Below are 17,290 nucleotides of genomic sequence, written 5' to 3'. Positions count from 1 at the left end.
ATATATTTTTTAGGCTTTTTGCATCTACAGTAATCAGTGAATAAGGTTGATGTTCAGTTTTTCCTTCATGTACTCTTCTTGTCAGATTTTGGAATCAAGATACTAGTCTCTTAACGTTTATTGGTGGGTATTCCTCTTTTTTCTTCCTTAGAATAATTTGCGTAAAGTCAAAATTCTTTGTTTTTTGAATGGTAGATCTTGGCCTGTAATTTTTCATCTTGGCCTGTAATTTTTCTTATGGAAAGAATTTAAACAACTAATTCAATTTGTTATAAGATCCTGTTTCTCCTATAATCGTAGAGTTATATAGTATTTTTCTAAGAATTTCTATGTCTTATGTAAATATTCAAATTTATTATATAAAGTTATCCATTATCTTCTCTTATCTAAAGTTGGCAGTGTATGTAATTATGACCTATTTTTTTCTTCCAAAAAAGGAGAAACAAATTTTTCCATGGATTTCTCTTTTTTTTGTATTTTCAGACACTTTTTGCTTCACTGATCCTCTCTAATTTATCTTTTTAAAAATTTCATGGGGGTGCCTGGATGGCTCAGTCAGTTGAGGGTCTCCCTTCGGCTCATGTCATGATCCCAGAGTCCTGGGATCAAGCCCCACATCAGGTTCTCTGCTCACTGCCTGCTTCTCCATCTCCTCTGCCTGCTGCTCCCCCTGCCTGTGCTCTCTCCCTCTGTCAAATAAATAAAAATCTCTTTTAAAAATTTCATTTATTTCTCTTCTTTACTATTTAATTCTTCCCTTGTTTGTTTATGCTATTCTCTCCTTTTTTAACTTTTTTTAAAAAAGATTTTATTTATTCGACAAAGAGAGAGAGACAACAAGTAGGCAGAGAGGCAGGCAGAGAGAGAGGGAGAAGCAGGCTCCCTGCTGAGCCGAAAGCCCGATGTGGGGCTCGATCCCGTGACCCTGGGATCATGACCCAAGCCGAAGGCAGAGGCTTTAACCCACTGAACCACCTAGGCGCCCCAATCTTTTTTTAACTTTTAAAGTTAGATAATTCATTGTTTTTGAGGATCTCTCTTTTCTATTATAAGCCCTTAAGACTATATTAGGAACAAGGGCACCTGACTGGCTCACTCAGTGGAGCATGTGACTCTTGATTTTGGGATTGTGAGTTCAAGCCCTATACTGGGTATAGTGATTACTTAGAAATAAAATTTCTAAGACCATATTAGGAATATATTCCACATATTTTGATAGGTTGTGTTTTTGTTATGTATATTTAAGCATTTTCTAATTTCTATTGATTTTTTTTGCAGACCCATGAATTACTTGGGATTTTTAGGTTCCAAATTCAAGTTTTTGCTTCTTTAACTGCACTGTAGTTAGAGAATACGGTCTATTTAATTCAAATTCTTTAAATTTATTTTATGTCTTAGTGGTTAATTTTGGTAAATAGTTGTTATGTCCTAGGCAATAATATCTGTTTCTGGTTGTGCAATATATAGCATTTGATATATGCCCTTTGAATTAGCTCATTAATTTTGCTGATCAAATCTTCTGTATCATTGATTTTTAAAAAAATCTCTGAGAAGTCAATTATAGGAAGACTTGTCAAAAAACTCTAATGGTGAATACATAATTTTTTGGGTAATTCTGACAACTGTTTTTTTATATTTTAAAAGTATTTTATTAGGTCATATGTTTTTGGAATTGTTTTATTTCTCTGGTAAATTCCTCCATATATTATTGTTACCCTCTTTAAATCTAGTGATGATTTTTTCCCTTAACTATATTGCTTGATATTAGTGTAGCTATACTAGCCTTCTTTTGTTAATACTTCCTTGGTATAGTTTTTCTATTCCTCTACTCCCTTACTTTCTGTGTTTATCTTATAGTTATTTATAGCTAAAGAGTGTTTTAGTCTACTCTGATAATCTGTATCTTTTAACTAAATGATGATAGTTACATATTTTGGTATTATTGGTAGAATTGGACTAATTTCCACCATCTTATTTTCTTTTATAAATTCTTTTCCTATATTTTGTTTCTTGACTTTTACTCCATCTGCTACTTTGAAAGATAAACAGTCTATTTCTATTCTTCTATTGGTTAGCTTAAAAAATTTAACATTTATGGGACATCTGGCTAGTTCAGTCAGTAAAACATAACTCTTGATCTTAGGGTTGTAGGTTTGAGCCCCAGTTTGGCTGTAGAGATTACTTGAAAATAAAATCTTAAAAAAAAAAAGTTAACATTAATAATCACCTTAACAAAGTCCAAAATTAATCCTTACCTTTATTTTCCTCCCTTAAAAATTAAGAACTTTAGAATGATTTAATTTCATTTATCCTCATTTCAGTTATTTTTAATCCCATAAATTATTTCATTTTATGAAGTTACAAAATTAGACCATTATTTTGTTCAGTTAATGTTGTTTAGATTTACCCATGTTTCATTTTCTTCTTTCATCATTCCTTTCTTTTTTTTTTTAAGATTTTTATTTATTTATTTGACAGAGAGAGATCACAAGTAGACGGAGAGGCAGGCAGAGAGAGAGAGAGGGAAGCAGGCTCCCTGCTGAGCAGAGAGCCCGATGCGGGACTCGATCCCAGGACCCTGAGATCATGACCCGAGCCGAAGGCGGCGGCTTAACCCACTGAGCCACCCAGGCGCCCCTCATCATTCCTTTCTATATCCCAGAACTTTTTCCTGTGTCAACTCCTTTATCAATAAATATACTATTTATACAGTCTATTTTGTTATTATTTATTCATTTGGTATACTTATTTTGCTTTCATGCATATAAGAATAGATATATGCACTCATAAATTGACAGTCATTATTTTTATCAGCACCTTAAAGATACCACTCCATACTTTTCTGGCTTCTATTGTTGGTATTAAGATGTCAGTTTTCATTAATATTTTCTTCCTTGCTTCTTTTAAAAACTACCTTCTCTTTGCCCTTGTTATTCTGTATTTTCACTATGACATATCTAAATTAAATAACATTTTAATTGCTCTACTTGGGATTATGGTTCTGATATCTGACCATTCAGGTCTTAATAGGTCCCGGGTAATGATCAGTGGTTATTTTTTCACATATTATCACTCCCCTATTCTCTGTATTTTCTTTTCCTAAGACTCCAGTTAGATGTGGCTAAGACCTTCTTTCTCATTAGGGTTAAACTGAGGGTGTTAGCTTCAGTTGCCCCTTACTTACTTGAAAGTACCTTCTGGAGTCTTTTTGACTTCTGGGAGTTTACCTTAATTTCTTGCCAGCTTTGCAACACATCTAAAAAGATATTTTCTGTATTTTACATAACATCTTGTGTTTTTTAGTTGTTTTAAGCAGACAGGTTTGTCATATTAACCAGCTTGCTCTATTGCTGGACAGGAATTCTGACACTGTTAAAAGGATCTGGCAACTCATGCCATGTTGCTGTCTCTAATTTTATACCCATATACACTCCATGTGAATGAGAAAAGAGTGCATCTATACCTTTTGATAACATGGTAGATTAAATATATCATAATGTATTTTCTTAATTTACATTTCTTTGAATACATGAGATTGATATTGTTACATGCATTTATTACCCAGTTAAAAGTTGTGTCTTCACATCATTTGTCTATTTTTAATGAATTATTAATACATTTTGCATATTCATAAGGGTTCTACCTTATTACGGATTTTTTTCATTTGTTTTATATTAAAAACATTAATTTTTTTATAATAAGATACTGTAATAAAATTTACTCTTAACTATTTTTAAAGTATATTGTCCATATTGTTTTGCTACAATCACCAGAATCTTTCCATAGAACTCTTTTCATCTTGTAAGATTGAAACTCTATATGCATTAAACAGTAATTCTCCATTCTCCCCTTCCCTAGTCCCTGGCAACCACGATTCCACCTTCTTTCTTTGAATTTCAATAATCTAGGTACTTGATATAAGTGGATAGCATTTGTCTTTTTGTGACTGGCTTATTTTACATGGGTTAATGTCTTCAAAGTTGAATCACGTTGTAGCATATCTCACAATTTCCAGCTTTTCATTTATTTTTTTAAAAGATTTTTTATTTATTTATTTGACAGACAGAGATCACAAGTAGGCAGAGAGGCAGGCAGAGAGAGAGGAGGAAGCCGACTCCCTGCTGAGCAGAAAGCCCAAAGCGGCTCCATCCCAGGATCCTGGGATCATGACCTGAGCTGAAGGCAGAGGCTTTAACCCATTGAACCACCCAGGTGCCCCAATTTCCTCCTTTTCAAAAGTGGAATAACATTTGATTGTGTGTGTATATATGTATACATATATACACACACACCATATTTTGTTTATCCATCCATTTAATGACACTTTGGTTTCTTCCATCTTTTGGCTATTGTAAATAATGCTCCTGTGAACAAAGGAGCACAACCGCCTATTTAAGACCTTGTTTCCAGTTCTTTTGGGTATATACTTAGAAGAGGAATTGCTAGATCTTATTTTTAATTTTTGAGGAAATGCCATACTGTTTTCCATGGAGGCTCTCCCATTTTACATTCTCACCAACAGTGCCAAAGGTTCCAATTTCCCCACATTTTCACTACCACCTGTTATTTTCTTCTTCTTTCTTTTTTAATCGTAGCCATCCTAATCAGTATGAAGTAGCATCTTGTGGTTTTGATTTGCATTCCCCTAATGATTAATGATGTTGAACATCTTTTCATACTTGTTGGCCATTTGTATATCTTCTTTGGAAAAATGTCTGTTCAAGTCCTTTGTCTATTTTTTAGTTGTGTTCTTGTCCAGTTGCAGTTCTTTATATATTCTGGGTATATATACATTTTCAGATGCATGATTTCCAGATGTTTTTCTCCCATTCTGTGGGTTGCCTTTTTACTTTGTTGATTATAACCTTTAGTAAATAAAATATTTTAATTTTCATGAAATTCAGTTTTACTTTTCCTTTGGTGCCTATGCTTTATGATATCATAACCAAGAAATCATAGCTAAATTCAATGTCATGAGTATTTTTGAGTATTTTTCCCTATGTTGGCAACTAAAAGTATTTTCGTTTTAGGTTTTACATTTAGGTCTCTGATCCATTTGAGGTAAACTTTTGTATATGACGTAAAGTTAAGAGCCCAGCTCTTTTGTTTGCATAAGGATACCCAATTTTCTCAGCACCGTTTGTTGAAAAGCCTGTTCTTTCCCACTGAATGGTCTTTGCACCCTTAGCATCTGTATGTCTTCTTTGGGAAAAAATATCTATACATGTCTTTTGCCCATTTCTGAATTGGATTATTTGTTTTTGGGGTTTTGAGTGTGATAAGTTCTTTATAGATTTTGAATATTAACTCCATCAGATACGTCATTTGTAAATATCATTTCCCATTCAGTAGGTTGCCTTTTAGTTTTGTTGATTGTTTCCTCTGATGTGCAGGAACTTAGTCTGATGAAGTCCCAATAGTGTTTGTGTTTGTTTTTGTTTCCCTTGTCTCAAGAGTAGCAAGAAGTTGCTATAGCTGATGTCAAAGAGGTTACTGTCCATGTTCTTTAGGATTTTAATGGCTTCCTTTCTCATATTTAGGTCTTTCCTCCATTTTGGACTTATTTTTATGGGTATGATGTAAGAAAGTGGTCCAGTTTTCACAACACCATTTGTTGAAGAGACTGTCTTTTTTCCATTGGATATTCTTTCCTGCTCTGTCAAAGATTAATTGACCATATAGTAGTGGGTTCATTTCTGGATTTTTTATTCTGTTCTGTTGATCTGTATGTCTATTTTTGTGCCAGTACCATACTGTCTTGTTCACTATGCTTTGTAATATAACTTGATGTCCAGAATTGTGATGCCTCCAGTTTTGCTTTGCTTTTTCAAGTTTGCTTTGTCTATTCAGGGTCTTTTGTGTTTCCATACAAATTTTAGGCTTGTTTGTTCTAGTTCTGTGAAAAATATTGTTGGTATTTTGATAGGGATTGCATTAAACCTATAGATTGCTTTGGGTAGTGTAGATATTTTAACAATATTTGTTATTCCAATCCATGAGCATGGAACGTCTTTCCATTTCTTTGTAGCATATTCAATTTCTTTCTTCAGTGTTTTATAGTTTTCAGAGTACAGGTCTTTCACCTCTTTAGATAGGCTTAATCTTGGTTTCTTATGGCTTTTGGTACAATTGTAAAAGGGATTGAGTCCTTGATTTATATTTCTGTTGCTTCGTTATTGATGGATGGAAAAGCAACAAATTTCTTTTTTTTTTCCTTCCAAGATTTTATTTAAATTCAAGTTAGTTAACATATAGTGTAGTACTACTTTCAGGAATAGAATTTAGTGATTCATCACTTACATAAAACACCCAGTGCTCATCACAGCAACTGTCCTCATTAATGCCCATCACCCATTTAGCCCATCTTCTCCACCCATCTCTCCTCCAGCAAGCGCAGTTTGTTCTCTGTAGTTAACAGTCTCCTGAGGTGCCTGGATGGCTCAGTTGATTGAGCATCTAACTCTTGATCTCGGCTCAAGAGGACTTGAGGGCTCTGTGCTCAGTGTAGAGTCTACTTAAGTTTCTCTCTCCTTTCCCTCTGCCCCTCCCACTAGTGCTCTCTTTCTCTCTCTCAAATAAATAAATCAATCTTTTTGAAAAAATAACAGTGGTGACAGTGCACATCACTCTCTTGTTCTTGACTGTACCGGAAGAGCGCTCAGTTTTTCCCTATTGAGGATGATAATTGCTGGGTTTTTCATATACGTTGGCACCCTTATCAAAAGTCATTTGACTATATATGTGAGGGTTTATTGTTGGGCTTTCTGTTTTCTATTCCATTAGTCTGTATGTCTGTCCTTATGCCAGTAATACACTGTTTTGATTACTGTAGCTCTGTAGAAATTTCTGAAATCAGGAATTGTGGGACTTTGTTCTTGCTTTTCCAGATTTGTTCTGGAAATTTGATTTTCCTTTTCAAGATTACTTTCACTATTTGGGGTCCATTGAGATTCCATATGAATTTTAGGATCAATTTTTTCTTATATCTGAAAAAAAATCATTGGGATTTAAGAGGAATTGTATTGAATCTGTAGATAGCTTTAGGTAGTATATACTTCTTAGCAATATTAATGTTCTAATTCATGAATTCAGGATATCTCCATTTATTTACAGATTATTTGATTTCTTTCTGCAATGTTTTGCAGTTTTCATTGTATAAGTCTCACCTCTTTGATTAATTCCTATTTTATTCTATTATAAATAGAGTTGTTTTAATTTCATTTTCAGATTGTTCATTGTTCATGTATAGAAATGCAACTGATTGGGATGTGTTGACTTTGTATCTTGCTACTTTGCTGAATTTGTTTATTAGTTCAAATGGATGGTGGGGGCAAGTGGAATCTTTAGTGTTTCTACATAGAAGAGCATGTCATCTACAAACACATAATTTTACTTCTAACTTTATAATATGGATTTTTAAATTTTATTTTTCTTGACTAATTGCTCTGGCTAGAACATCCAGTACTATCCTGACTATAAGTGGTGAAGGTAGGCATTCTTGCCTTTTCCCTGGAAATCTTGGAGGAAAGCTTTCAGTCTTTACCATTAAATATGATTTTAGCTATGGACTTTTCATATATGGCTTGTATTATGTTGAAGTAGTTTCTTTCTATTGCCAGTTTGTTGAGTGTTTTTATCATGAAAGGGTTTTGGATTTTGTCAAATGCTTTTTCTGCACCAATTGAAATGATCATTTTTCCTTCTGTTAATGTGTGTTACATTAATTTTTGCTGAACCATCCTTGCAGTCCAGCATTAAATTCCACTTGGTCATGGTGTATAATCTTTATAATATGCTGTTGAATTCAGTTTGCTAGTATTTGTTGATGATTTTTACATCAGTGCTCATAAGAGATATTGGTTTCTAGTTTTCTCATAGTATCTTATAGTTTTGCTTTGGTATCAGAGTAATGCTGGCCTCATAGAATGAGTTTGGAATTCATCACTCCTCTTCATTTCTTTGGAAGAGTTTGAGGAGGATTTGCGTGAATGTTTTAAATGTGTGATAGAATTCACCAAAGACACTATCTGGTCCTAGGCCTTTTCTTGTTAGAAGGTTTTGGATTACTGATACAGTCAACTTACTAGTTATGTGTCTCTTCAGATTTTCTCTTTCTTTATGATTCAGTCTTGGTAGGTTGTATGTTTCTTAGAATTTGCCCATTTTATCCAGTTTACCCCATTCGTTGGCATGCAGTTGTTCATAGTACTCTCTTATAATCCTTTTTATTTTGTATGATTGGTAATAATGTGGCACCTTTCATTTCTGATTTTTGTTATTCTTCTTTTTTCTTAGACAACCCAAATAAAAGTTTGTCAGTTTTGCCTGTCTTTTTGAATAACTATCTCTTGGTTTTGCTGATTCTATTATTTTTCTATTTATTTTGTTTATCTCTGCTTAGTCTTTCCTAGCTTTGGATTTAGTTTGCTCTTTTTCTAGTTTGTTAAGATGCAAAGTTAGGTTGTTGATTTTGGCTCTTTCTTCTTTAATGTAAGCATTAATAGCTATTTATTTCCCTTTTAGCACAGCTTTTGATGCATCCCATAATTTTTGGTATGTTATATTTTTATTTCCATTGGTTTCAAGATAACTTGTGATATCTTCTTTGGTTGGTTAAGTGTTTAACTTCCACATATTTGTGGATTTTTTCAGTTTTCATTTTGCTCTTGATTCCTAGTTTAATTTCATTATGATTGAGAAAGATTATTTGTATGATTTCAATCTTTTTTTATTAATGCATCTTTTATGGACAACACATAGTCTATCCTAGATACATGTTTACTTTTTTGTTGTGCTTTATGATTTAAAAAATTTTTTTAAAGATTTTTTATTTATTTGAAAGAGAGAAAAATCACAAGTAGGCAGGCAGAGAGAGAGGGGGAAGCAGGCTCCCCTCTGAGCAGAGAGCCCAGTGTGGGGCTCGATCCCAAGACCCTGAGATCATGACCTGAGCCAAAGGCAGAGGCTTAGCCCACTGAGCCATCCAGGCGCCCCTGGATTCTTAAAAAGGTCAGTTTTCCAAACTGCAAAATCTGAGAGAACAGTCTGCACAAGACCGTGCTTATTTCAGACACCAGCTGCAAGTTTGGATCTTTAGGGCCGCCCTCATTTCTGACGAGCTGGCTACAGATAAGGGGGTATCCAAGACACCCTCACATTTGATAATTCACAACAGTGGTTCACAGAGGTCAGGGAAGAACTATATTATGATTACAGTTTTATTTTAACAAAAGATACAAAGAACCAGCCAAAAGTGGAGACACCAAGGGCAAGGTCTCTGAGACCTGCAAACATGAAGGGGCCCTCCAGACATTTCAGTGTTTAAAAGAATAAGCTCTCTAGAGAGCATCATTGTACAGGGTTATTTGTTTTTTTGTGTTTCAGTTTCGTTATGTAGGCATGATTGAGTGAGTCATTGCTGAGTCCTCAATGTGATACAATCTCCAGCCTCCTTCCCTTCCCAAAAGTCAAACTGATACCATGGTGGCTCAAAGCATCAATACTTTAGTTACATGGTTGGTCTTTCTGGCATGGCCAGCCTCCATCCTAAATCATCACATTAGCAAAAATTATATAGGGGTATGTTGTGAGTCATAAACTATAGTTATAAACTATCAGGTGTGATCTAAGGAGCTCACTATGAATAACAGTGACACTCCTTCCAGGAATATAGAGGCTTTAGATGGACCACAAAGTTCTGCCAAATACTTTATTAAACAATTTTTTTTTAATTCACAATGCAGTTCTGATTATGAGTGAAAGTAATATATTGATTTAGAATTAATGGCTTTACGTTGTTCTTCACATAGAAAAGCAAAGTATGCATCTTCTCCCTTTATGCAGATTTATGGGGGGGCATTGGGTCCCTCATTAGAATTGTAAAGCTTTTGCCTATTTCTTGTAAAGTTTATTTTTAGGATATTTTCCCTCTTCATTTTTGTTGTCAATGTTACAGTTTTCTTCTGAGGTTAATTATTTTATGTTTTCCCTTATTGCTTTTTAAAATTGATTCTAAATTTGCAAAATGATACATTCTTATTTGAAACAGTAAGTATAAATACTACAGTAATCTCCCTTCTACATAGCTTCTACATTCTATTAGGCACCTTTTATTTATGTAATGACTCATTTCTGGTGTTTTGCAAGTCACAACATGCACATAATTCTTTTTAATGATTACTATCATTAGCTGTTTTATTATTTTTGTGACATTTCTTGACTAATATTCCAGGTTTTAATTTTTTTAAAAAGATTTTATTTATTTATTTGAGATAGAGCACAAGCAGGGAGGAGGGTCAGAGGGACAAGGATAAGCAGACTCCCTGTTGAGCAGGGAACTCAAAGCAGGATTAGATTCCAGGACCCTGAGATCATGACCTGAACCAAAGGCAAGTTGCTCAACTGACTGAGCCACCCAGGTCTCCCAATTTTATTCTTTTTCAGTATTTTATTCTTTTTCAGTATAAATGATTGAACAGTTGATTTTCATTACAACCTTTAGTTTAATATCATGTGATATTAATGTTCTTAACCATGATTTTTTTAACATTCCTTTTTTTAATATTTTTAAAAATTTTATTTATTTATTTATTTTAAAGATTTTATTTATTTGAGAATGAGCGAGAGAGAAAGCATAAGCCAGGAGGAGAGACAGAGGGAGAAACAGACTCCCTGCTGAGCAGGGAGCCTGACTCAGGGCTCAGTCCCAGCACCCTGGGATCATGACCTGAGCCCAAGGCAGATACTTAACTGACTGAGCCACCCAGGTGCCCCTTAACATTTTTTTTAACACTTACTCCTTCTTAATCTCTTTTACTTTGTTCTGTTTTCTCAGATATCTTAATGTTGGAGTGCTTTAGGGTTGTTCATTACTTGCTCCTTTCTCTTCTGTTTATCCACACTCATTCTCTTGGTAATATATTCTCTTTAACTACCACGTATATGTTGGCAGGTGCCTGGGTGGTTCAGTCAGTTAAACATTTGCCTTCAGCTCAGGTCATGATCTCAGAGTCCTGGGATCAAGTCCTGGGTTGAAGCTCCCTCTGCCTGCTGCTCCTCCTGCTTGTGCTCTCTCTCTCTCTGACAAATAAATAAATTAAATATTTGGGGTGCCTGGGTGTCTCAGTGGGTTAAGCGTTTGCCTTCGGCTCACGTCATGGTCTGAGGGTCTTGGGATCAAGCCCTGCATTGGGCTCTCTACTCAGCAGGGAGCCTGCTTCCTCTTCTCCCTCTGCCTGCCTCTCTGTCTACTTGTCTACTCTCTCTGTCAAATAAATAAATAAAATACTTTATAAATAAATAAATAAAATCTTTAAGAAACACACGCATATAAACTCCCATGTATATGTTGGCAATTCCTAGTTTAAAATTCCAGACCTCTATCTTAAACTCAGTCTTATGGGTCCATCTGCCTTCTCAGCATTACCATTTCATTATCTAAAAAAATACCTTAAGTTTATTATATTCAAAATTGAACTCCAGATCTTCCATATCTCTCTACCTGAACCTGCTGTGCCTGTGGCCTTCCCCTTCACTGTTGTTGGTTAATCCATCCTGCCATTGCTCAGACCATAGACTTTGAAGGCTTGCTTGTCTCATTTTTCTGATACGGTTCATATCCAATCTGTCAGGATATCCTCTTGGCATTTCCTACAAAATATACCTAGACTCTGACCATCTCACTGTACCTCCACTGATAGCTCCTTGGTCTGGTTACTTAGCTCTTCACCTGGATTACTAAAATCTTAGGTCCCCTTGCTTCTTCCCTATTTTCCACCTTTCAGTATTTTTATTAAACTGTAAAGAGATATCACTCCTTTACTCCACAAACACTTCAGTAGTTCTCTATCCCTCTCAAGGTAAGAGCCAAATTCCTTAGAAAGCATATGAAGCTTAAATAATCTTTTATCTCCTGATTTCATCTCCTACTACACCTCTCCAGTAACACTGGCCTACTTGCTATTTCTCAAACATAGAAAACATGCTTCTACTTTTAGGCTGTTTCCTTTGCCCAGAATGCTTTCTCCATATATCTAAGTGATTAGCTTCTTTGCTTGCTTCAAATCTTTGCTTAAATGTTAACTTACTAATTATTTTTACCTCTTGCTTCACCAGCATTCCTAATCTCTTTTACCCTGCTTTTCATTTTCTGTGGCACGTAGTACTTCCTAATATATAATAAAATTTACTCATTTAGCATTTATTTCCTATCCCTCCTAAGAATATAAGGTCCAAGGGGTGCCTGGGTGGCTCAGTTGGTTAAGCATCTGCCTTTGGCTCTGGTCATGATCCCAGGGTCCTGGGATTGAGCCCCGCATTGGGCTCCCTGCTCAGTGGGAAGCCTACTTCTCCCTGTCCCATTCCCCCTGTGTGTGTTCCCTCTCTTGCTGTCTCTCTCTCTCTGTGTCAAATAAATAAGTAAAATTTTAAAAAATTCAGAAGATTATATGGCACAAGTTTCAGTGAATATTCTTGAAAGAAGCAACTATAAGAATGGAAATCATTTCAGTGCCTGTGTTAATCATACATGTATAAAATTATAACCAAGTCCCTCCACTTCTTTTTTTTTTAAAGATTTTATTTATTTATTTATTTGACAGACAGAGATCACAAGTAGGCAGAGAGGCAGGCAGAGAGAGAGGAGGAAGCAGGCTCCCCACTGAGCAGAGAGCCCAATGCAGGGCTCGATCCCAGGATCCTGGGATCATGACCTGAGCCAAAGGCAGAGGCTTTAACCCAGTGAGCCACCCAGGTGCCCCTAGTCCTTCCACTTCTAAAATTCCTTATTAACCTGAGATTTACCTTACTGATTTCCTTATAATTCTAATCATTCCTCCTCAAGTTTCTGTGTGACCTGTTTTGTTTCTTGCAAACATCAGAACTATAAAAGCCAATTTTCTTGTGGCTTTATTTATTAAATTTGCATACTTCACTGTATGAATGTACTTTCATAAATGTTTCTTCTAGTACATGATAGAGGAGACATTTTCTTTTTTTTCTTTTCTTTCTTTTTTTTTTTTTTTAGTATATGTACTGCTGAAGCAAGCACGAGACGTTTTCTTTAATTATTATTTTTCAGGCTGGGAATCTATGTGTGACACTGAAGAATTAACTTCAAAGCAGAACATTTATGAAGCACAGTCATCACAGAAGATAAAAGAAAAACTCACAAGCTATGGCCTTGAGTATTCTAGTTTGAGAGAAGAATGGAAATGTGAGGGCAATTTTGAGAAACAGTCAGTTAATCAGAAGGCATGTTTCAAGGAAGAGACAATCACTCATGAAGAAGCCCTTGTTCATAAAAGAGCACAAGAATATAACAGATCTTGGGGAGGTTTCCATCTGAACACACTGCTTCATACACAACAGATAATCACCAAAGAGGAAAAAGTACATAAGCATGATACCCATAAGAAAAGCTTTAAAAAAAATTTAATGGCGATTAAGCCTAAGAGTATCTATACAGAGAAGAAACTCTTGAAATGTAATGACTGTGAAAAAGTCTTTAGCCAGAGCTCATCTCTTACTCTTCATCAAAGAATTCATACTGGAGAGAAACCATATAAATGTGTAGAATGTGGAAAAGCCTTTAGCCAGAGATCAAATCTTGTTCAACATCAGAGGATTCATACTGGAGAGAAACCCTATGAATGTAAGGAATGTAGGAAAGCCTTCAGTCAGAATGCACACCTTGTTCAACATCTGAGAGTTCATACTGGAGAAAAACCTTATGAATGCAAGGTGTGTAGGAAAGCCTTTAGCCAGTTTGCTTACCTTGCTCAACATCAGAGAGTTCATACTGGAGAGAAACCTTATGAATGTATTGAATGTGGGAAAGCATTTAGCAATAGATCATCCATTGCTCAACACCAGAGAGTTCATACTGGTGAGAAACCGTACGAATGTAATGTCTGTGGGAAAGCATTTAGCCTTCGTGCATACCTTACTGTACACCAGAGAATACATACTGGAGAGAGACCCTATGAATGTAAGGAATGTGGGAAGGCTTTCAGCCAGAATTCACATCTTGCTCAACATCAGAGAATTCATACTGGAGAAAAACCTTATAAATGTCAAGAATGTAGGAAAGCATTCAGCCAGATTGCCTACCTTGCCCAACATCAAAGAGTTCATACTGGAGAGAAACCCTATGAATGTATTAAATGTGGAAAGGCTTTTAGCAATGACTCATCCCTTACTCAACATCAGAGAGTTCATACTGGAGAGAAGCCTTATGAATGTAATGTTTGTGGAAAGGCTTTTAGTTACTGTGGATCCCTTGCCCAACATCAGAGAATTCATACTGGAGAGAGACCTTATGAATGCAAGGAATGCAAGAAAACTTTCAGGCAGCATGCACATCTTGCTCATCATCAGAGAATCCATCTTGGGGAATCAGTCTCACCACCCAATCCAGTCAATCACCAAGTCCTCTAGACATTCTCATAAATATTTCCAGAATTTATACTCTTTTCTCTATCTCTAATGTTGTCATAGTCTACAATTCATCTCACCTGGATCACCATGCTGTAGCTTTCTAACATGTCTTCCTGTATCAACTTTTGGTCCCTTTAAATTTATTTCCCACCATGACTCAAACTGATTGAGTGTAAGAATACATCACTGCCTCCAATTAAAACTTTTTTGGAGCTTACTATTGTTCTTAAGCTAATATCTACAGTCTTAAAATTGTCTATGAGGCATTTCATATCTGGTTCTATACCTTTCAGCCTTATTTTGTTCCAGTCTCCTCTGAGCACTAGGCACTTCCCAGGACTAAGAGCTTAGATTCTGGAAAATCATAGCTCTACCACTACTGTGGCATTATGTGACTTTGAGTAATTTGTTTGACCTATCTAAACCTCAGGGTTTTCTTTAATTCTTAAAATAGGGATAATAAAGGATACTGTATTGTAGAAATGTGATTATTAAATGAAATAGTGTCTGTTGTAAATTGATGCATATTAAGTAATAAATTTGCATGTAAAGTGCTTCACATAGCACAACAAACACAGCAGATATTCAATAAGTCATGATAGCTTACATGTATTGAGTGCCTACTATGCACCAGGCACTGTTCTATGTACTCAACATATATAAACTCACTTACTCATCACAGCTAGAATAAGATTCCTCAATGGATAAAGTAGAACATTCCTGGGAAGCAGCAGGTCAGAATTGAGAAAACCCGAACATTTGAGAAACATAAGTGGGAGTCATCATACTCTAGATAAGTAATCAATATAGACACAAGTAGTAGACCTACACCTACAACCAGTTTTAGGAAGTTTCTAAAGAGAACTGGATAAACCAATCAATATAAAGCAAATGGGGATTCACGCGGAATACAGAACTCGCATTTAGATCAAGGAAAGAAAACACTATCACAATTAACTCCAAAAAACAATAAACATAGAAAATTCATACTATCCCATAAAAAGGCACCAGGCTCAGGCAATTGTATTGGGTGAATCTAGGTAAATTTAGGCAAGTTCCATACCACAGAAAAAGTACAAATTTTGTAAAATTTTTAACCAGTGGTTGTAAAATTGAAACCAAAAGGGGATTGAGGGAAAGAAGTTACAAATATATATAGGCTTTTACATATTTGAAATATATATGTTTCCACTCATTCAGTGAATATTGAGTAGCTACTGTTTGCTGGACACTTTTAGATATGAGGAGACAGTAGTGATCAATACTAAGACTATGTCCTCATGGAGTTTAAAGTTATTTAAAGGCTCAAATTGAATTGAAATTGTTCATAGTTAAATATAAAATAGATTCTCTCAACTCAGCAAAATGAAGAATAATAAACTGGGAGGAGCATATAATCTAGGCTGAAGAGACTCAGGATAATAATGTTATGTTATTCCTAATTCACAAATTCACTGCAATTAGAACTAAAACTCCTCAGGTCTTTTTGCCTTTAATTTCACAACCTTGTTCTGAAATTCATCTATGAAGTGTGACTTCTTAAGACACCAAGAAAATTGAGTCTGACCTACAGAAATTCTGCATATGAGAAAGATGGTTTATACCTGTAGAGAAAGGATGGATTTGAGGTTATTAGAATAATTGTTTATATCCATTACAGTAAGGGAAATGCAAATAAAACCACAGTTAACTATTTCAAAATCATCACATTGGCAAAAGTGTCACACAGCCAATTACTGGAAAGATGTGGAATAGTAGGATGTTCATACAGTGCTATTGGAAATAGTTGTATTTAGGATATTTAGCAATATCTAGTAAAGTTGAAAATGTGCATACTCTCTGACCCAGCAGTTCCATACTTAAACCTCTTATAGTCTCTCCTCATGTGTTTAGGGTGATGTACATGAAAGTCTCTTTCAGCATTATTTGAGAATGAAAAGTTCAAAGCAATCAAAATAACCATTAGGGTGAATGTAAGTTATAGCCCAAGTCAAAAGGAATGAAGTAGAGATACTTCTATCAACATGGATAAATCTTAAAAAAAACAAACCAAAAAATGATAAATGTTAAAATAATATTAATGAAATGGAACTAGAGAGTATTTTGTATGAGATGGTACCACTTATATAAAGTTTGAAAATATGCAAATTGATGCTATGTGTATATGGCTAAATACCATATAGATTTAGTGTTACAACATTCATGGAAATAATAAATCCAAAACAGTAGTGACATATGGAGGAGGAAAAAATGAGATTGAGAAAAAGGATGCAAAGGGAGCTATCTTTTAATCATTTACTTCTTTAAAAAATAAGCAAGTGTGGCCAATTCCTATAAATTGATAAAACTGGTTGTTGGTTTATAGATAGGTTCTTATTCTCTGTATCTTTCATAATAAAAAAAAATAAAGAATATTAAATACTTTTTTTGTCAAGTTATTTCCTTGCTATACCTCAGTCATGACACTGGTGTTCCCATCTATATTCACCATTCTCTTCAGAGAGAAGCTGACACATAATTGATCATACAGTCTCTTCATTCTTTTAATGTAGCACATTATATTGATTTTTTTAAAGTAGGTTCCACACCCAGCATGGAGCCCAATGCCGTGCTTGAACTCACAACTGTGAGATCAAGACATGAGCTGAGATCAAGAGTTAGATGCTTAACCAATTGAGTCACCCAGGCACCTAACATTACATTGATTTTTATAGCTTGTACCACCCTCACAGGACTGGGATAAATTCCATTTGGTCATAGTGTATAATTCTTTTAATAGGTTGTTGAATTCACTAGCATATTATTATTGCTAGTATTGTGTTGAGGACCTTTGCATCTATATTCATCTATATTC

The 17,290-nt window shown here is 35.0% G+C and overlaps 2 protein-coding genes across 14 annotated transcripts in view; one reads left to right on the top strand and one right to left on the bottom strand.

The window, feature by feature from the left end:
- The window catches only part of ZNF570 (zinc finger protein 570), a 38,327-nt gene extending 21,852 nt beyond the window's left edge, over positions 1 to 16,475 (top strand). For all 11 annotated transcript variants that reach the window (XM_032842106.1, XM_032842112.1, XM_032842110.1 and 8 more), the window contains one exon: positions 13,079 to 16,475. In XM_032842106.1, the coding sequence (XP_032697997.1) occupies positions 13,079 to 14,436 (1,358 nt within the window). In that variant the 3' untranslated portion in view covers positions 14,437 to 16,475. The remainder of the gene's footprint in view (positions 1 to 13,078) is intronic.
- ZNF569 (zinc finger protein 569) overlaps positions 1 to 17,290 on the bottom strand; it is a 141,277-nt gene that overhangs the window by 70,364 nt on the left and 53,623 nt on the right. The window lies entirely within an intron of this gene.

The sequence above is a fragment of the Lontra canadensis genome, unplaced genomic scaffold, assembly GCF_010015895.1.
Source record: "Lontra canadensis isolate GAN:19392208 unplaced genomic scaffold, GSC_riverotter_1.0 scaffold125, whole genome shotgun sequence".
Classification (NCBI taxonomy): domain Eukaryota; kingdom Metazoa; phylum Chordata; class Mammalia; order Carnivora; family Mustelidae; genus Lontra; species Lontra canadensis.
This window is presented reverse-complemented; position numbering and strand designations above follow the sequence as displayed.